Genomic DNA, 13,993 nt, shown 5'->3' on the forward strand with positions numbered 1-13,993 from the left:
TCTTAGAAACCATCATTAAAGTCTTTTGGTTTTTAGCCTGAATCTGAATGTGAATAGAAGCTATTAGAGGGCTCCGAGCAAAGAAAAACCATGATCTTCCTTTCAATTTAACAGTATCTCTGGCTGCTGTGCTGAGAATAGACTATGTGGGAGTAAGCACGGGAAGTAGAAAAACCAGCTGGGAACTTATTTCAATACATCAAATAAAAGACTGTTGTGGCCTGAATGAATCTGGATATACTATGGAGAAAGCAAAAGATATTTATTTATTTACAGATTGGAATACAGGATGTGTGAAAGAGATTTAAAAGCGACTCCAAGGCCGGGTGTGGTGGATCACGCCTGTAATCCCAGCACTTTGGGAGGCCGAGGCGGGCGGATCACGAGGTCAGGAGTTTGAGACCAGCCTGGTCAATATGGTGAAACCACATCTCTACTAAAAAATACAAAAATTAGCCAGGTGTGGTGGCGTGCGCCTGTAGTCCCAGGAGCTGAAGCAGGAGAAATGCTGGAACCCAGGAGGCAGAGGTTGCAGTGAGCCAAGATGGTGCCACTGCACTCTGGCCTGGGCGACAGAGCAAGACTCCATCTCAAAAAAAAACTCTAAAGTTTTTGGCTTAAGCAAGTAGAATGATGGAGTTGCCATCACCCGAAATAAGTAAGAATGAAGAGAAGTAGGGAGTAAGTTCAGTATTCATCATGTTAAGTTTGAGATGCTTATTAGATACCCATAAGGAGATGTGTCTAAAATTCAGGTAAGTCCAGGCTGGCTATATAAATTTGGGAGTCATCAGCATACAGATGGTAAATAAAACCATAAAACTGAGTAAGATAATTTGGAGACAGATTTTGACAGAAACAAACACTGGTCTCTGGGACACACCATCTTTAACAGTTAGGGAAATTGAAATAAAAAGTACAAAAGAAACAAGTAAAGGAACAGTTAATGACATACAAAGGGAACCAAGAGACGATGGCTTCCTGAAAGCCAGGTGAAGAAAATTATTTAAAGAGAAGGGAGAAATTAATGGTGTCAAATGCTGCTAAGTAAGATGAGGTCTCAGAATCAGCCATTAGATGGCACAATGAAGAGATCACTAATAACACTGATAACAGCAATATGATGGGGTGGTGAGGATGAATGTCTGATTGGAGGAGGTTCATAAAAGAATGGGAAAAGAATTGGAGATACAACTCTTTCAAGGAATTTTGCTATAAAAAGAAGAGGAGAAATAGAATGGTAAGTTGAGAAAAAAGTAGGTACAAGAGAGATTCTAGTATTTTTAATGAAATACCCTATTATGCCTGGAGGCATGTATTATAACTGCATGAAAAGTAATCATGCAGTACAACTATTTGTTACTGTATTTTAACTTTTTCAAACAGTAAATTTATTTGTTAATAAAGTATTCAGAAAAATAGCTACCCTCTCTGACCCTCTTTCCCATATACCTGTTCATGGCCTGTATCTTCAGTCCTTCCTCAATGCTGTGACTGAGTGCTTGCTGATTATTGTGCTTGTTGATCCTGGCTAATACTCTCTCTTGATGAGCTTCATACTCATCACGACTTGGATAAATTTTGCTGATGAGTGCATCAAAGTTTGGGTCTGGCCTTAGTGATCTTTTGGAAACTAGTTTTTTCCGACAGGTAGGACATTCTTTGTTGCTAAATAAAAGGAGGGGAAAGCAAATGTAAACAATGCTAGTATCTTTGGACTAAGACAAAAATATCTGGCTTCTGGATATTCACCTTAATTCCAATACCTTTAATAAGTCACAGAAATGTAAACCGATTAACCTGAATTTCCTTGAAACTCTGACTAGTGGGTAAGCAAGATTCTGGAAACCTCAAACACTCTATACCACTTGTCGAAAGAAAAAATTTGAGTATTTCCAAAGATAATTTATAAATAACCATCTTAGAAATAAAAATCTATTCTCTTCTAATTTAAATTGCCCCTTTCCAATATCCTTGCAAGAAAAAAATACCCACTAATATATATGTTAATTTATATGTAATAAATTATTTTATTGAAATAATACTTTCATAAGTATATTAATTTATATACTTAAGTGGAAAAATCATGGTTTTACGCTTTGTAATTTCCTCAAAACAAATACTCATCCTATGAAGTGTCTAAGAATCAGTGATTTCAATACAAAGATTTTCCTACAATTAAAACTTACACTTCAGAAAGATTTCTAGTTCTCAGTCACTTATAGAAAATGTATTTCTCGGCTGGGTGCAGTGGCTCACGCCTGTAATCTCAGCACTTTGGGAGGCCAAGGCGGGTGGATCACGAGGTCAGGAGTTTGAGACCAGCGTGACCAACACGGTGAAATTTCCCCTCTACTAAAAATAGAAAAATTAGCCAGGCGTGGTGGCACATGCCTGTAATCCCAGCTACTCAGGAGGATGAGGCAGGAGAATCACTTGAACCCAGGAGGTGGAGGTTGCAGTGAGCCAAGATTGTGCCACTACACTCCAGCCTGGGTGACAGAGTGAGACTCCATCTCAGGAAAGGAAAGGAAAGGGGAAAGGGAAAAGGAGTAAGAGGAAAGGGGAAAGAAGAAAAAGAAGAAGGGAAAGGAAATGTACTTCTCGGCCAGGTGCAGTGACTCATGTCTGTAATCCCAGCACTTTGGGAGGCCAAGGCCGGTGGATCACCTGAGGTCGGGAGTTCAACATGCTGAAACCTGGCCAATGTGTTGAAACCCCGTCTCTAGCAAAAATAATTAAAAAAATTAGCCAGCCATGGTGGCACAAGCCTGTAATCCCAGCTACTCTGGAGGCTGAGGCAGGAGAATCGCTTGAACCTTCAGGAGGCGGAGGTTGCAGTGAACCAAGATTGTACCATTGCACTCCAGCCTAGGCAAGAGCAAAACTCTGTCTCAAAAAAAAAAGAAAAAGAAAAAGTATTTTTCACACCCTGGAAAGCATTTTCATGGTACAATTTAAGTACCTAGTATGGTAACTCTTTTCAACATACCCACTTCTAAGGGCTGTGATGATGCAGTCTGCACAAAAACGATGTAAACACTCCTTCGTAGTCATGGTGTTCTTCAACATATCCAAACAAATTGGGCACATTAATTCACTGTGTAGACTTCGAGGTGAAACCACAATTTCTAAGCCATCTGTTATTGCCTCCTGTAAAAGAGTCACTTTAAAATTAAAAGCTACTTAATTTTTTATTATGGACAAGCTCAAACATATAAAAATACTGGAAATGGTAAAAACAAACATATATGTACCCATCACCCAGCCACTGCCATTGTCAACTCACAGCTAATTTTGTTTTGGCTATAATCACCTACAGCTTCCCTCAGCCCCACCACCACTATATTATATAAATGCTCTTACTTTAATGCTAAAGATAACATATTCATGTATTTAAAAACTTACTAGTGGGAAATTAGCCTGGTATAATAAAAAAACATTGAATTTGGAATCATATACCTTAGGTTAGATCTAGTTCTAGTCAAATTAACTAGCTTAGTCTAAATAATTATTTAACATTGCTTTCTTACCTGCAAAATGAGAAAGTTAGGACTAAATTAACCCTTAGAAAACATCCATCTTCAAAAGTTACACCATTTTCACAATAAATTATATGTTTCATGCTGACCATGAAAATAAGATTCCAATAAAAGTAGTCTCTAGTTTATAAATAGCTTAACAGAATTTCATTTTAAAATACTTTTGAACCCCGAAAATTATTTTCCACAGAGCAATTTTATACAAAGTAGTCAGCTTCTCACACTAACCCAGAAGCTGATTTATACCAGAATATATCCAAAGTATAAAATGTATTGCTATATCTAACTGTCATGCCTAAAAATGTTTCTCTCCAAAATGCATCTGGAGTTCCAATGTAAAATTTCAGGACTTATCTCCCCTGCTGCAGAGTGATTAGTGAATCCTACTTGGTTCACTACCCTCTCCACAAGCTGGCAGTGAGAACATAGATTACTCAGCTCTAAAGCCACCAATATCAACTCCTATGGATTGAGGAGAGTTCTAGTACGATTGAGAATTGTAAAGCAAGATGCAGGTATAAGTAAGTGGTTTTCAATAGGTTCCTGTGCTTCCTGTTTCCACTGGCAGTCCATCATACTTGTGCTTTCTTTACATGGTCAAAGATGGATTACTCCACAAAGAAAAACATAGAAACTATAGCTATTGTTCATAAAGGGCTCAAGTATTAATAAAATATGCTTGTGAGGTTTCAGCTTTTCTATAAATATACATAAATACACAAATATGAATATATATAAATATGAAATAAAAAATTTTCTTTTTCCCTTAGTTTAACACTTAGACAAACTTGATTTAGGAAACTATCACTCAGAGTATATTGATGACCCAGAGAGTAATCAAGTCGGTTCTCCTCTGCCTCTTCAGAACATGCCTAACAAAATCCCAACCCTGGATAAATTCAACCATCTATGTTCTCCGCCCGGACTGTACTTGTGCAGATATGTAGCACTGTAGGGGAAGAGAAAAAGGGAAAACCACGTTGGTATAACTAAAAATTTCACCAGCCTCATATGGGTATTCAACACTGCTCAGCAACTGGTTAATCTAACAAACTCGCTTTTCCTTTCTATACATTATTTTACACCTTTTCTTCTATCTGCCGACCTTTTTCCATCTTCACGTTCGATAAACTATCTTACCTCAATTTATTGAGGTATTTCATTAAAACAGAGTTCCTTCATTTCCTCTGTATGAAATCTATACATCATCATCTCTCTCTCGTTACAAGGAGAAACTATACCTTGTCCTATCAAAGGTATATTCCTTTGTACCCTCTCAAAGAGATTCTTCTTTTGATTATTCTATCTGCTCTCTGATTTCAGCTATCTCTCCTTCTCCATTGAATCGGCCTAAGAGATTAGAGTCTCAGCTTGGGCTGCGGCATAGTAAAACATGAATGATGCATCCTAGAGCTGTGCAAGGGGAGAGAGAAGACAGGCACTCTATCTCCAGTTTGGTTTTTTTTGTCTTTGAGACGGAGTTTCACTCTTGTTGCCCTGGCTGGAGTGCAATGGCATGACCTCAGCTCACTGCAAACTCCACCTCCCGGGTTCAAGCGATTCTCCTGCCTCAGCCTCCCGAGTAGCTGGGATTACAGGCGCCCACCACGGCCGGCTAATTTTTTTGTATTTTTAGTAGAGACAAGGTTTCACCATGTTGGTCAGGCTGGCCGCAAACTGCTGACCTCAGGTGATCCACCAGCCTCAGCCTCCCAAAGTGCTGGGATTACAGGCGTGAGCCACTGTGCCCGGCCTCTATCTCCTTCTTATAAACACAACTGAAAACTCAATTTCACATTGGTCCCCAGTTTTTACTCCATTTCTCAGCTCCCCTGCATAGCTGAATTTCTCTGAAGAACTGCCTATTCATCTTCTGTCACTTCTACCCTCCCCTTACTGGGCCATATATATATAATTATCATATCTTTGATTCATCGTGTGAACCAATGATGAGAATGCACCATGATTCCATTCAACCCTCAACCTTGTACAATCTACTCAGGTGAGCTTGCTCTTGTCAAGGTCGCCAAGTATATACAGTCGACCCTTGGTATCCATGGGGGACTGGCTCCAGGAACTTCCACAGATATCAAAATCCTTGGATGCTCAAGTCCCTTATAACTTAGGCATAATCTCCCACGTACTTTAAATTAGGAATCCCAACCCTCAGGCCATGGACAGGTACTGGCCTGTTAGGAACCAGACCACACAGCAGGAGCTGAGCAGCAGACGAGGAAGCATTACAGCCTATGGTCCGCCTCCTGTCAGATCAGTGGTGGCATTAGATTCTCGTAAGAGTCCGAACCCTATTGAGGATTGCACACGCAAGGGATCTAGACTGCATGCTCCTTATTAGAATCTAATGCCTGATGATTTGAGATGGTGCAGTTTCATCCTGAAACCATCCCCCACCCACCCACCCCCGATCCATGGAAACACTGTCATCCATGAAAATGGTCCCTGGGGACTGCTACTTTAAATCATCTCTAAATTACTTGTAATGCTTAACGCCCGTACAGCACCTCATTTGCATGGATTCAACATAGTACTTAGCACATGGAAAATTCAAGTTTTGGTTTTTGGAACTTTGTGAAAAAATTTTTTTTTTTTTCCTGAATTTTTTCAATTGTGGCTGCTTGAATCCGCAGATGCAGAACCCCATATATGTGGAGGGCCAACTGTATTGTCAACTATAATTTACACTTGTCTAACCTTCACCTTATTCAGCCTGTCACTAGTGTTAAACACTTTAACTACATCCCCCTTGAAATAATTCCTTTAGCTTTTTTTTTTGAGACAGAGTTTTGCTCATGTTGCCCAGGCTGGAGTGCGATGGCGCAATCTCAGCTCACCACAACCTCCGCCTCCCAGGTTCAAGCGATTCTCCTGCCTCAGCCTCCCAAGTAGTTGCAACTACAGGCGCCCACCACGACGCCTGGCTAATTTTGTATTTTTAGTAGAGATGGAGTTTCTCCATGTTGGTAAGGCTTCCTTTAGCTTTTAAATCCCTCCCCCCTCTCAAATACTGTTTTTCCTTCTTTTTCTCTGAATGTTCCTCTCAGTCTCCTTCACCGGTTCCTTGTCCATTACCTAATTTCTAAATGCTGAAGCAGCTCTGGATGAAGTTATAGGTCCTCTGCTCAATTCTCTGGATGATTTTATCCATTCCTATTGCTTAAATTGTGCTTGCTGTCAATCCCTAAAATTTTATATTTAGTCCAGACTAATATAAAAATCATCTCTAGTTGGCATCTCTGCCTGCCTGTTGTATAGGAATCTCGAAATTAATCTAATGTTAAGCATGTTTATTGCCTTCAAACTTGCTCCTCCCCTAGTCTTTGCCATCATCTCAAAACAGTCTTCCTTGGTGCCTTATCGGTACTTATTACAGCAAGGAGGACTTGCCCAACTTTCTACAACTTCTCGCATGTGAATTTTATAGATATTTACTTTTTCAATGTCTATAAAGTCCATGGTTGGTGCTACATCTGTTTTACTCACCACTGTTTACCCAGTACCTACCACAAAAGCTTGTATACAGTATTCAGATTATTTGTTCAATCAATGAATAAAGTGTTAGCAAACATACAGAAGTCAGGAATGATTGAATATAAATTTATTATTACTGTATGTTCTATTTAAGCTTTCATGTTCTAAAAATGTATCCCAGTTTACACGTCTCATATGCCCTTTGGCAGTCATCTTAGTCATTACCTGAGGTGTTCGTTGTAACTCATATAAACTGAGTTCCCATGTTTTGCTTAATGGTTGAGTTCCGTTTGTCTGCACAGCCTGAGACATTGCTGGAAATAAAAAAGAGAGAAAAACAATATTAGTATTTGGAAGGGAAGTGCTATGGTCTGAATGTATGTGTCCCACCAAAATTCCTACGTTGAAATCTAATCTCAATGTAGTAATATTAACAGGTGGGGACTTTGGGAGGTGATCAGGTTATGAGGGCCCCACCCTCATGAATGAAATTAGTGCCTTTATAAAAGAGGCTTAACGGAAACTTTTGGCCCTTCCAGCATGTTCGGACACAGAGAAGCAGCTATAAGGAATAGGCCCTCACCAGATGCTGCATGTGCTGGTGCCATGATCTTGGAATTCCCAGTCTCCAGAACTGTAACACATTTCTGTTGCTTATAAATTACCCAGCCTAAAGTATTTTGTTATAGCAGGCCAAATGGATCAAGACAGGAAGTAAATCTCAAAACTGATTTTTAGTAATTGTTAATCTTGAGAATAAAAACAAATTATTCACTGGTTCTCAAAAAATAAAAAGAAGAAAAACTCAAGAATCTTTTACACTTATAAATATGAACTACTTGACAGTAAAAGCCTACTACTGACTTCCAAACGCCTAAGAGCTGGCATACAGGAAGTACTTAACATATCAAAAGTGCTTAATTACTACTGAATGTATAGAAGATTGTCTTAACCCAAAACAATAAATATTTTTATGAAATTCAGTCATAGAACTTAGAACTAAATCAGGAAAATTTCAGATTCTTCAGCATAGCTATCTAGTCCAACACTGCCCAAGTTAAAATATCTACTTTATAGCACTTTAAACCACTAGTCATTCTGCTCTACTTTCACAGCTTCACTCATGAAAAATTATCTTCAGAAAGCTCTTCCTAATGTTGAGACCCAAACTGCTACCTATTCATCCTATTAGTTTGTCCTCTGAAGACAAACTAATAATAATAATAATAAGTCTATAATTTTTCTACATGACAGTCTTTCAAATATTTGGAAAACTATATCATATCCCACCTGATTTTCCTTTCCTTTTGGATAAATATCCTAGTTCCTCCTATTGTTCCCCATTTGACACCATTTCAAAGTCTCCTCACCACCCTGATTAATTTTGCCTCCTTTCCTGATATAAATGAAGTGAACAGCATGAGACCAACTTCTCTGCTTGTCTTTGAGTAGGGAGACATCTAGTATAAATGTGGGAAAGAGGGTTGTAGATAAAAAACTCACCCTGTGGGGCACAAAAAAATGAAGTGGCCCCAGTCATCCAAGTATTTAGTAAATATCTATCACTAGTCAAGCAGAACTGCCCCAGGGTCCTTGTCTAGAAGGAAATGCATGCAAATAGCTCAACTGCAATCGATACGACACAGTCTAAGCAGGAATATAGACAAAAATAAATGGAATTATAGAGGTGGATTGGGGAATTTAAGGAGTTAAATAGGCTTTGGCAGAGATGAAATAAACCTTAAAAAGAAAGGCATTATCAATCCAACAGAGCTTAAAAGAAAAAAATAAATATATTAATAGAGATTACTATAAATGGAAGTATAAAAGAGGGTTCTAAGCAAATTACAGCACCATGTATGAGCATGCTTCTGATTGGAAGATATTAAAAGTTTTAAAGAGGGCCAGGTGCGGCGGCTCATGCCTGTAATCCCAGCACTTTGGGAGGCCGAGGTAGGCGGATCACTTGAAGTCAGGAGTTTGAGACCAGCCTGGCCAACATGGTGAAACTCAGTCTCTACTAAAAATACAAAAATTAGCCAGGTGTGGTGGCGCGCGTCTGTAATCTCAACTATGTGGGAGGCTGAGGTAGGAGAATCGCTTGAACCTGGGAGGTGGAGGTTGCAGTGAGCTGAGATCGTACCATTGCACTCCAGCCTGGGCGATAGAGCGACACTTAAGTCTCAAAAAAGGAAAAAAAAAAGAAGGTTTAAACAGGAGAGTAACATGATCAAATCATTCACAAAAACTCAAGTAGTATAGAAGGTAGAAGACTAGAAAGCAACTAACAATAAAATCAGTGAGAGAAAGTTGTTAAAAACCTGTATGATATTAACTATCTGAACTAAAGCAATTAAACATGGACAGAGAGACAATTCGACAGACCACTAAGTGATATACAAGACACTGGTATAAGAAAGAAGGGTCAAATATGGCTCTGAGAAAGCAACCACTTTTTTATTGAGAGAGAACACAAAAGAAAAGTATGCATTAGAAGAGCAGTACAGTTGCTACACACACAGAGTTCCAGTTACAGACCACTAAAGTAGAGTGGTCCAGTAGATGGTGGAGGGAAAAAAAAAATTCCCACGCTTCCCTGAAGACACAACATGTCCCTCATTCCTGTACTCTGGAGCTAACGGTTAACAGACTGGTAATCACAGAGTTTGATTATTCAGTCATAGGCCCTAGCTACCATTTTATAAGTATTATTAGACACCTACTATGGCAACCCTCTCTTGTGAATCAAAGTGAAAGATGCAAGCTTCTCCTGGTAGAATTCCTGCTATATGCATTCTTACTACAATCTTAAATTATTGCACTTAGTAGGCTAGATGGCACAATTTCTCCAACGATGATTTCTAGTTACCTCAGCTATTATGAAGAATTTGGGGCACATCAAAGGTAATACAGCTCAGAGAAGCTCTAGAAAGGAAAGGAAAAAAAGTACCAAATACACAATATACATATATACAAATATACCAGCATGCCAAGGTCTCAAAATAAAACTGACTTGAAAACAGCATCCCTAAAAGATTCTCTTGCTAAAGTCAGAAGGGGGAAACAAAACCCCTCAAACTATCTGAAACATGTCCTCCTTATGCATCTAACATTATCATGCTTTACCACCGCCATCAGCATATATTCCTTTTGTTCTTCTCTATTGCCTCCCTCAAAATCCTAAATGAACTATCCTTTCCTAAGGTCTGTCTTCTCCCCCAAAACCACCAATGACCTAATACTCATTTAAAATTGCTACAATGCTGCTTCTAGTGGTAAGCCAACAGAAACTGAATTAAGGCATGGTTTAAGGCTAACAGTTAAAGCCAACAGATAGCTAGAAGACGACTTAAAAGACTGGGGAGGTACAGTGGCTCACAGGACTGCTTGAGGCCAGGAGTTCAAGACCAGTCTGGGCAACACAGCAAGATGCCATCTCCACACAAAAAAATTAAAAATTAGGTGGGTGTGATGTCGTGTGCCTATCGTTCTACACACTTGGGAGGCTAAGGCTAGAAGATCGCTTGAGCCCAGGAGTTTAAGGTTTCAGCGAGGTACGATTGTGCCACTGCACTCCAGTCTGCAACAGAGTGAGACACTGTCCTTAATTTTTTTTTTTTTTTTTTAAGGAAAAGACATTAAAAAAAAAAAAAAAAAAATGTGGGGCGGGGGCAGGCACAGTGGCTTACACCTGTAATCCCAGACCTTTGGGAGGCTGAGACAGGTAGATCACTTGAGTCCCAGAATTTGAGACCAGCCTGGGCAACACAGCAAAATCCCCTCTCTATAAAAAATACAAAATATTAGCCAGGAGTGGTGGCACACACCTGGAGCCCCAGCTACTCAGGAGGCTGAGGTTGTAGTGAGCTGAGATTACACCACTGCACTCCAGCCGGGGTAACAGAGTAAGCTCAGGTCTCAAAAAAAAAAAAAAAAATATATATATATATACACACACACACACACACACACACACACCCCTAATAATAGTGACTAGAATAAGAAAAAGAGTTGGCCTGTAGTCCCAGCTACTCAAGAGTCTGAGGCAGGAGGACTGCTTGAGCCCAGGAGTTTGAGGATGTAGGAGAGACCCTGTGTGGGAAGGGAGAGGGAAGGAGAGAGAAAGTGAAGAGTGGAGGGGAGAGACATGAAAAATTGCCATCAAGACTTTACACTGTGGAACAGACCCAAAGTTAATAAAAACCCTGCCTGTCTTCTTGCTCATAAGCTAAAACATAAAATACAGGACTTATAAAAGAAAATTAAAATGGAAAATTGCAAATTTGGATAATCTCCAATATGTAGCTGAAAACATTCAAAGCACCTGAGAAAACTGACAAAATACAAACTAAAACAAACATATAACCCTTCGAATAAACCTAGATATCAAAATAATTTTTAAAAATCAAAATATATTTTATCCTCTAAGAATTAAAGACCTACTTATATTAGTAGATAAAACAAGCAGAAAAGTAAGAGGCTTTGTTCCATATTAGCAAACAAAGAAGCAGGGGAAAAAAACAATGGCCAGAGTCTATCCAATGATGCTGCTTTGAAGATGACTCTAGTTGTTGAATTTGAGGTGAATCATGTATAAATATAGATGGCCAGCTTCTATGTAGATATTAGGCTAGTGCAAATTAATTGCAGTTTTTGCATTGTTGGAATTCACTATTTGATACTGGAATACATTCTTCAATGTGGTTATGTTATACATCATTTTAATGGGCATTTCTCATTTTATTTTTTTTGCTAATGAGTTATTACTTGCTCTTTATGTTTATTTTAGACCATGGAAATGGAGTTAGACAAAAAACAAATCTGAGTGATTTTCTTATTCGAGTTCAAAATGGTTTGTGAGGCACTGGAGACAACTCTCAACATCAACAATGCATTCCACCCAGGAACTGCTAATGAACATACAGGGCAGTGGTGGTCCTAGAAAGAAGTTCTACAGGCCGAGTACGGTGGCTCACGCCTGTAAACCCAGCACTTTGGGAGGCCGAGGAGGGTGGTGGATTATCTGAGGTCAGGAGTTCAAGACCAGCCTGGCCAACATGGCAAAACCCTGTCTCTACTAAAAATAAAACATAAAAACAATTAGCCAGGCATCCTGGCATGTGCCTGTAATCCCAGCTACTGGTGGGCTGAGGCAGGAGGATGGCTTGAACCTGGGAAGCAGAGGTTGCAGTGAGCCGAGATCATGCTACTGCACTCCAGCCTGGGCAACAGAGTGAGACTCTGCCTCCAAAACAAACAAAAAAAAAGTTCTGCAAAGGAGACAAGAACCTTGAAGACGCAAAGCATAGTTACCAGCCATCGGAAGTTGACAACGACCATCTGAGAACAATCATAGAAGCCGATCCTCTTATAACTACACTAGAAGTTACCAAAGAACTCAACATCTACCATTCTATGGTCGTAGCATTTCAAGCAAACTGGAAAGGTGAAAAAGCTCGGTAAGTGGGTGTCTCATGAGTGAGCAAAAATCAAAAATAGCACAATTTTTAAGTGTTGTCTTCTCTTATTCTACGCAACAACAATAAACCATTTATCCATTGGATTGTGACTTGTGACGAAAGTGGATTTTATTTGGTAACTAGTGATGACCCACTCAGTGGTTGGACTGAAGCACTTCCAAAGTTCCAAAGCACTTCCCAATGGCAAACTTGCACCAAAAAAAAAGTCACGGTCACCCTCTGGAGGTCCGCTGCCGCTACAGCTTTCTGATCCACTACAGATCCTGGCAAAACCATTACATCTGAGAACTATGCGCAGCAAATCGATGAGCTGCACTGAAAACTGCAATGCCCGTGGCTGGCATTGATCAACAAAAAGGGCCCAATTCTTATCCACAACAATGCTCAAATGCACGTCACACAACCAACGCTTCAAAAGTTGAAGGAGGCCAGGCACCGTGGCTCACACCTGTAATCCCAGCACTTCGGGAGGCTGAGGCAGGTGGTCACCTGAGGTCAGGAGTTCGAGACCAGCCTGGCCAACATGGTGAAACTCCCTATCTCTACAAAAAATACAAAAATTAGTCAGGCGTGGTGGCACATACTTGTAATCCCAGCTACTCAGGAGGCTGAGGCAGGATAATTGCTTGAACCCAGGAGGCAAGAGGTTGCAAGTGAGCCAAGATTTCACCACTGCACTCCAGCCTGGGCAACAAGAGCGAAACTCCACCTAAAAAAAAAAAGAAAGGTTGACAGAATTAGGCTACAGTTTTGCCTCATCCACCATATTCATCGGACCTCTTGCCAACCAACTACCACTTATTCAAGCATCTCGACAATTTTTTGCAGGGAAGACACTTCCACAACTAGCACAATGCAGAAAATACTTTCCAAGAGTTCACTGAATCCCAAAGCAAGGATTTTCACACTACAGGAATAAACAAATTTATTTCTCATTGGCAAAAATGTGTTGATTGTAATGGTTCCTATTTTGATTAATAAAGATGTGTTTGAGCCTAGTTAGGATGATTTAAAATTCACAGTCCAAAACCGCAATTACTTTTGTACCAAACTAACACATGTGCCATTATTTCTAACATATATCCTACTACAACAAAATAAATCTTTCAGAGAACCAAAACTACTCAGGAGGAATTTCTAAAAATCCATTGGAGGAATTTCTAAGAATTCCAAATGCTAACCCATGTCCCAATCTGTAACTGTTACCCTAGGACCAATTATAAGCAGAACACTCCTTCTGTCTACTGAACGCTACCCTGGAAAATTAATAGGAACTATCAAATAAAATACTCTGAAGTGTTATTCTTCTAGAGATACTAGTTATCTTCCACATAACCAAATTATATCTGATTTGGATATCTGTACTCCTGTGGCAATTAGGAGTGATTGACAAGTCAGCTGCACTTCCAGAATTTCCTGGTACCATTTGGAAAAACTACAATCTTCATGACTTTGCAGAATTTTCTAGTTCTTCCTTATCTT

General features: G+C 39.6%; 1 protein-coding gene across 4 annotated transcripts in view; it reads right to left on the reverse strand.

Moving 5' to 3' along the window:
- Positions 1-13,993, reverse strand: part of RNF2 (ring finger protein 2) — a 55,745-nt gene that overhangs the window by 7,485 nt on the left and 34,267 nt on the right. Inside the window, exons 2-5 of one of the 4 annotated variants that reach the window (XM_073011678.1) lie at positions 13,096-13,220; positions 7,257-7,345; positions 2,993-3,153; positions 1,453-1,668 (exon numbers count right to left, since the gene is read on the reverse strand). In XM_073011678.1, coding sequence (XP_072867779.1) covers positions 1,453-1,668; positions 2,993-3,153; positions 7,257-7,343 — 464 coding nt within the window. In that variant the 5' untranslated portion in view covers positions 7,344-7,345; positions 13,096-13,220. Of the gene's footprint in view, positions 1-1,452; positions 1,669-2,992; positions 3,168-7,256; positions 7,346-13,095; positions 13,221-13,993 lie in introns of all 4 variants that reach the window. The other 3 variants (XM_007989176.3, XM_037985814.2, XM_007989179.3) reach the window with 3 other exon arrangements.

Source organism: Chlorocebus sabaeus, chromosome 25 (assembly GCF_047675955.1).
Source record: "Chlorocebus sabaeus isolate Y175 chromosome 25, mChlSab1.0.hap1, whole genome shotgun sequence".
Classification (NCBI taxonomy): domain Eukaryota; kingdom Metazoa; phylum Chordata; class Mammalia; order Primates; family Cercopithecidae; genus Chlorocebus; species Chlorocebus sabaeus.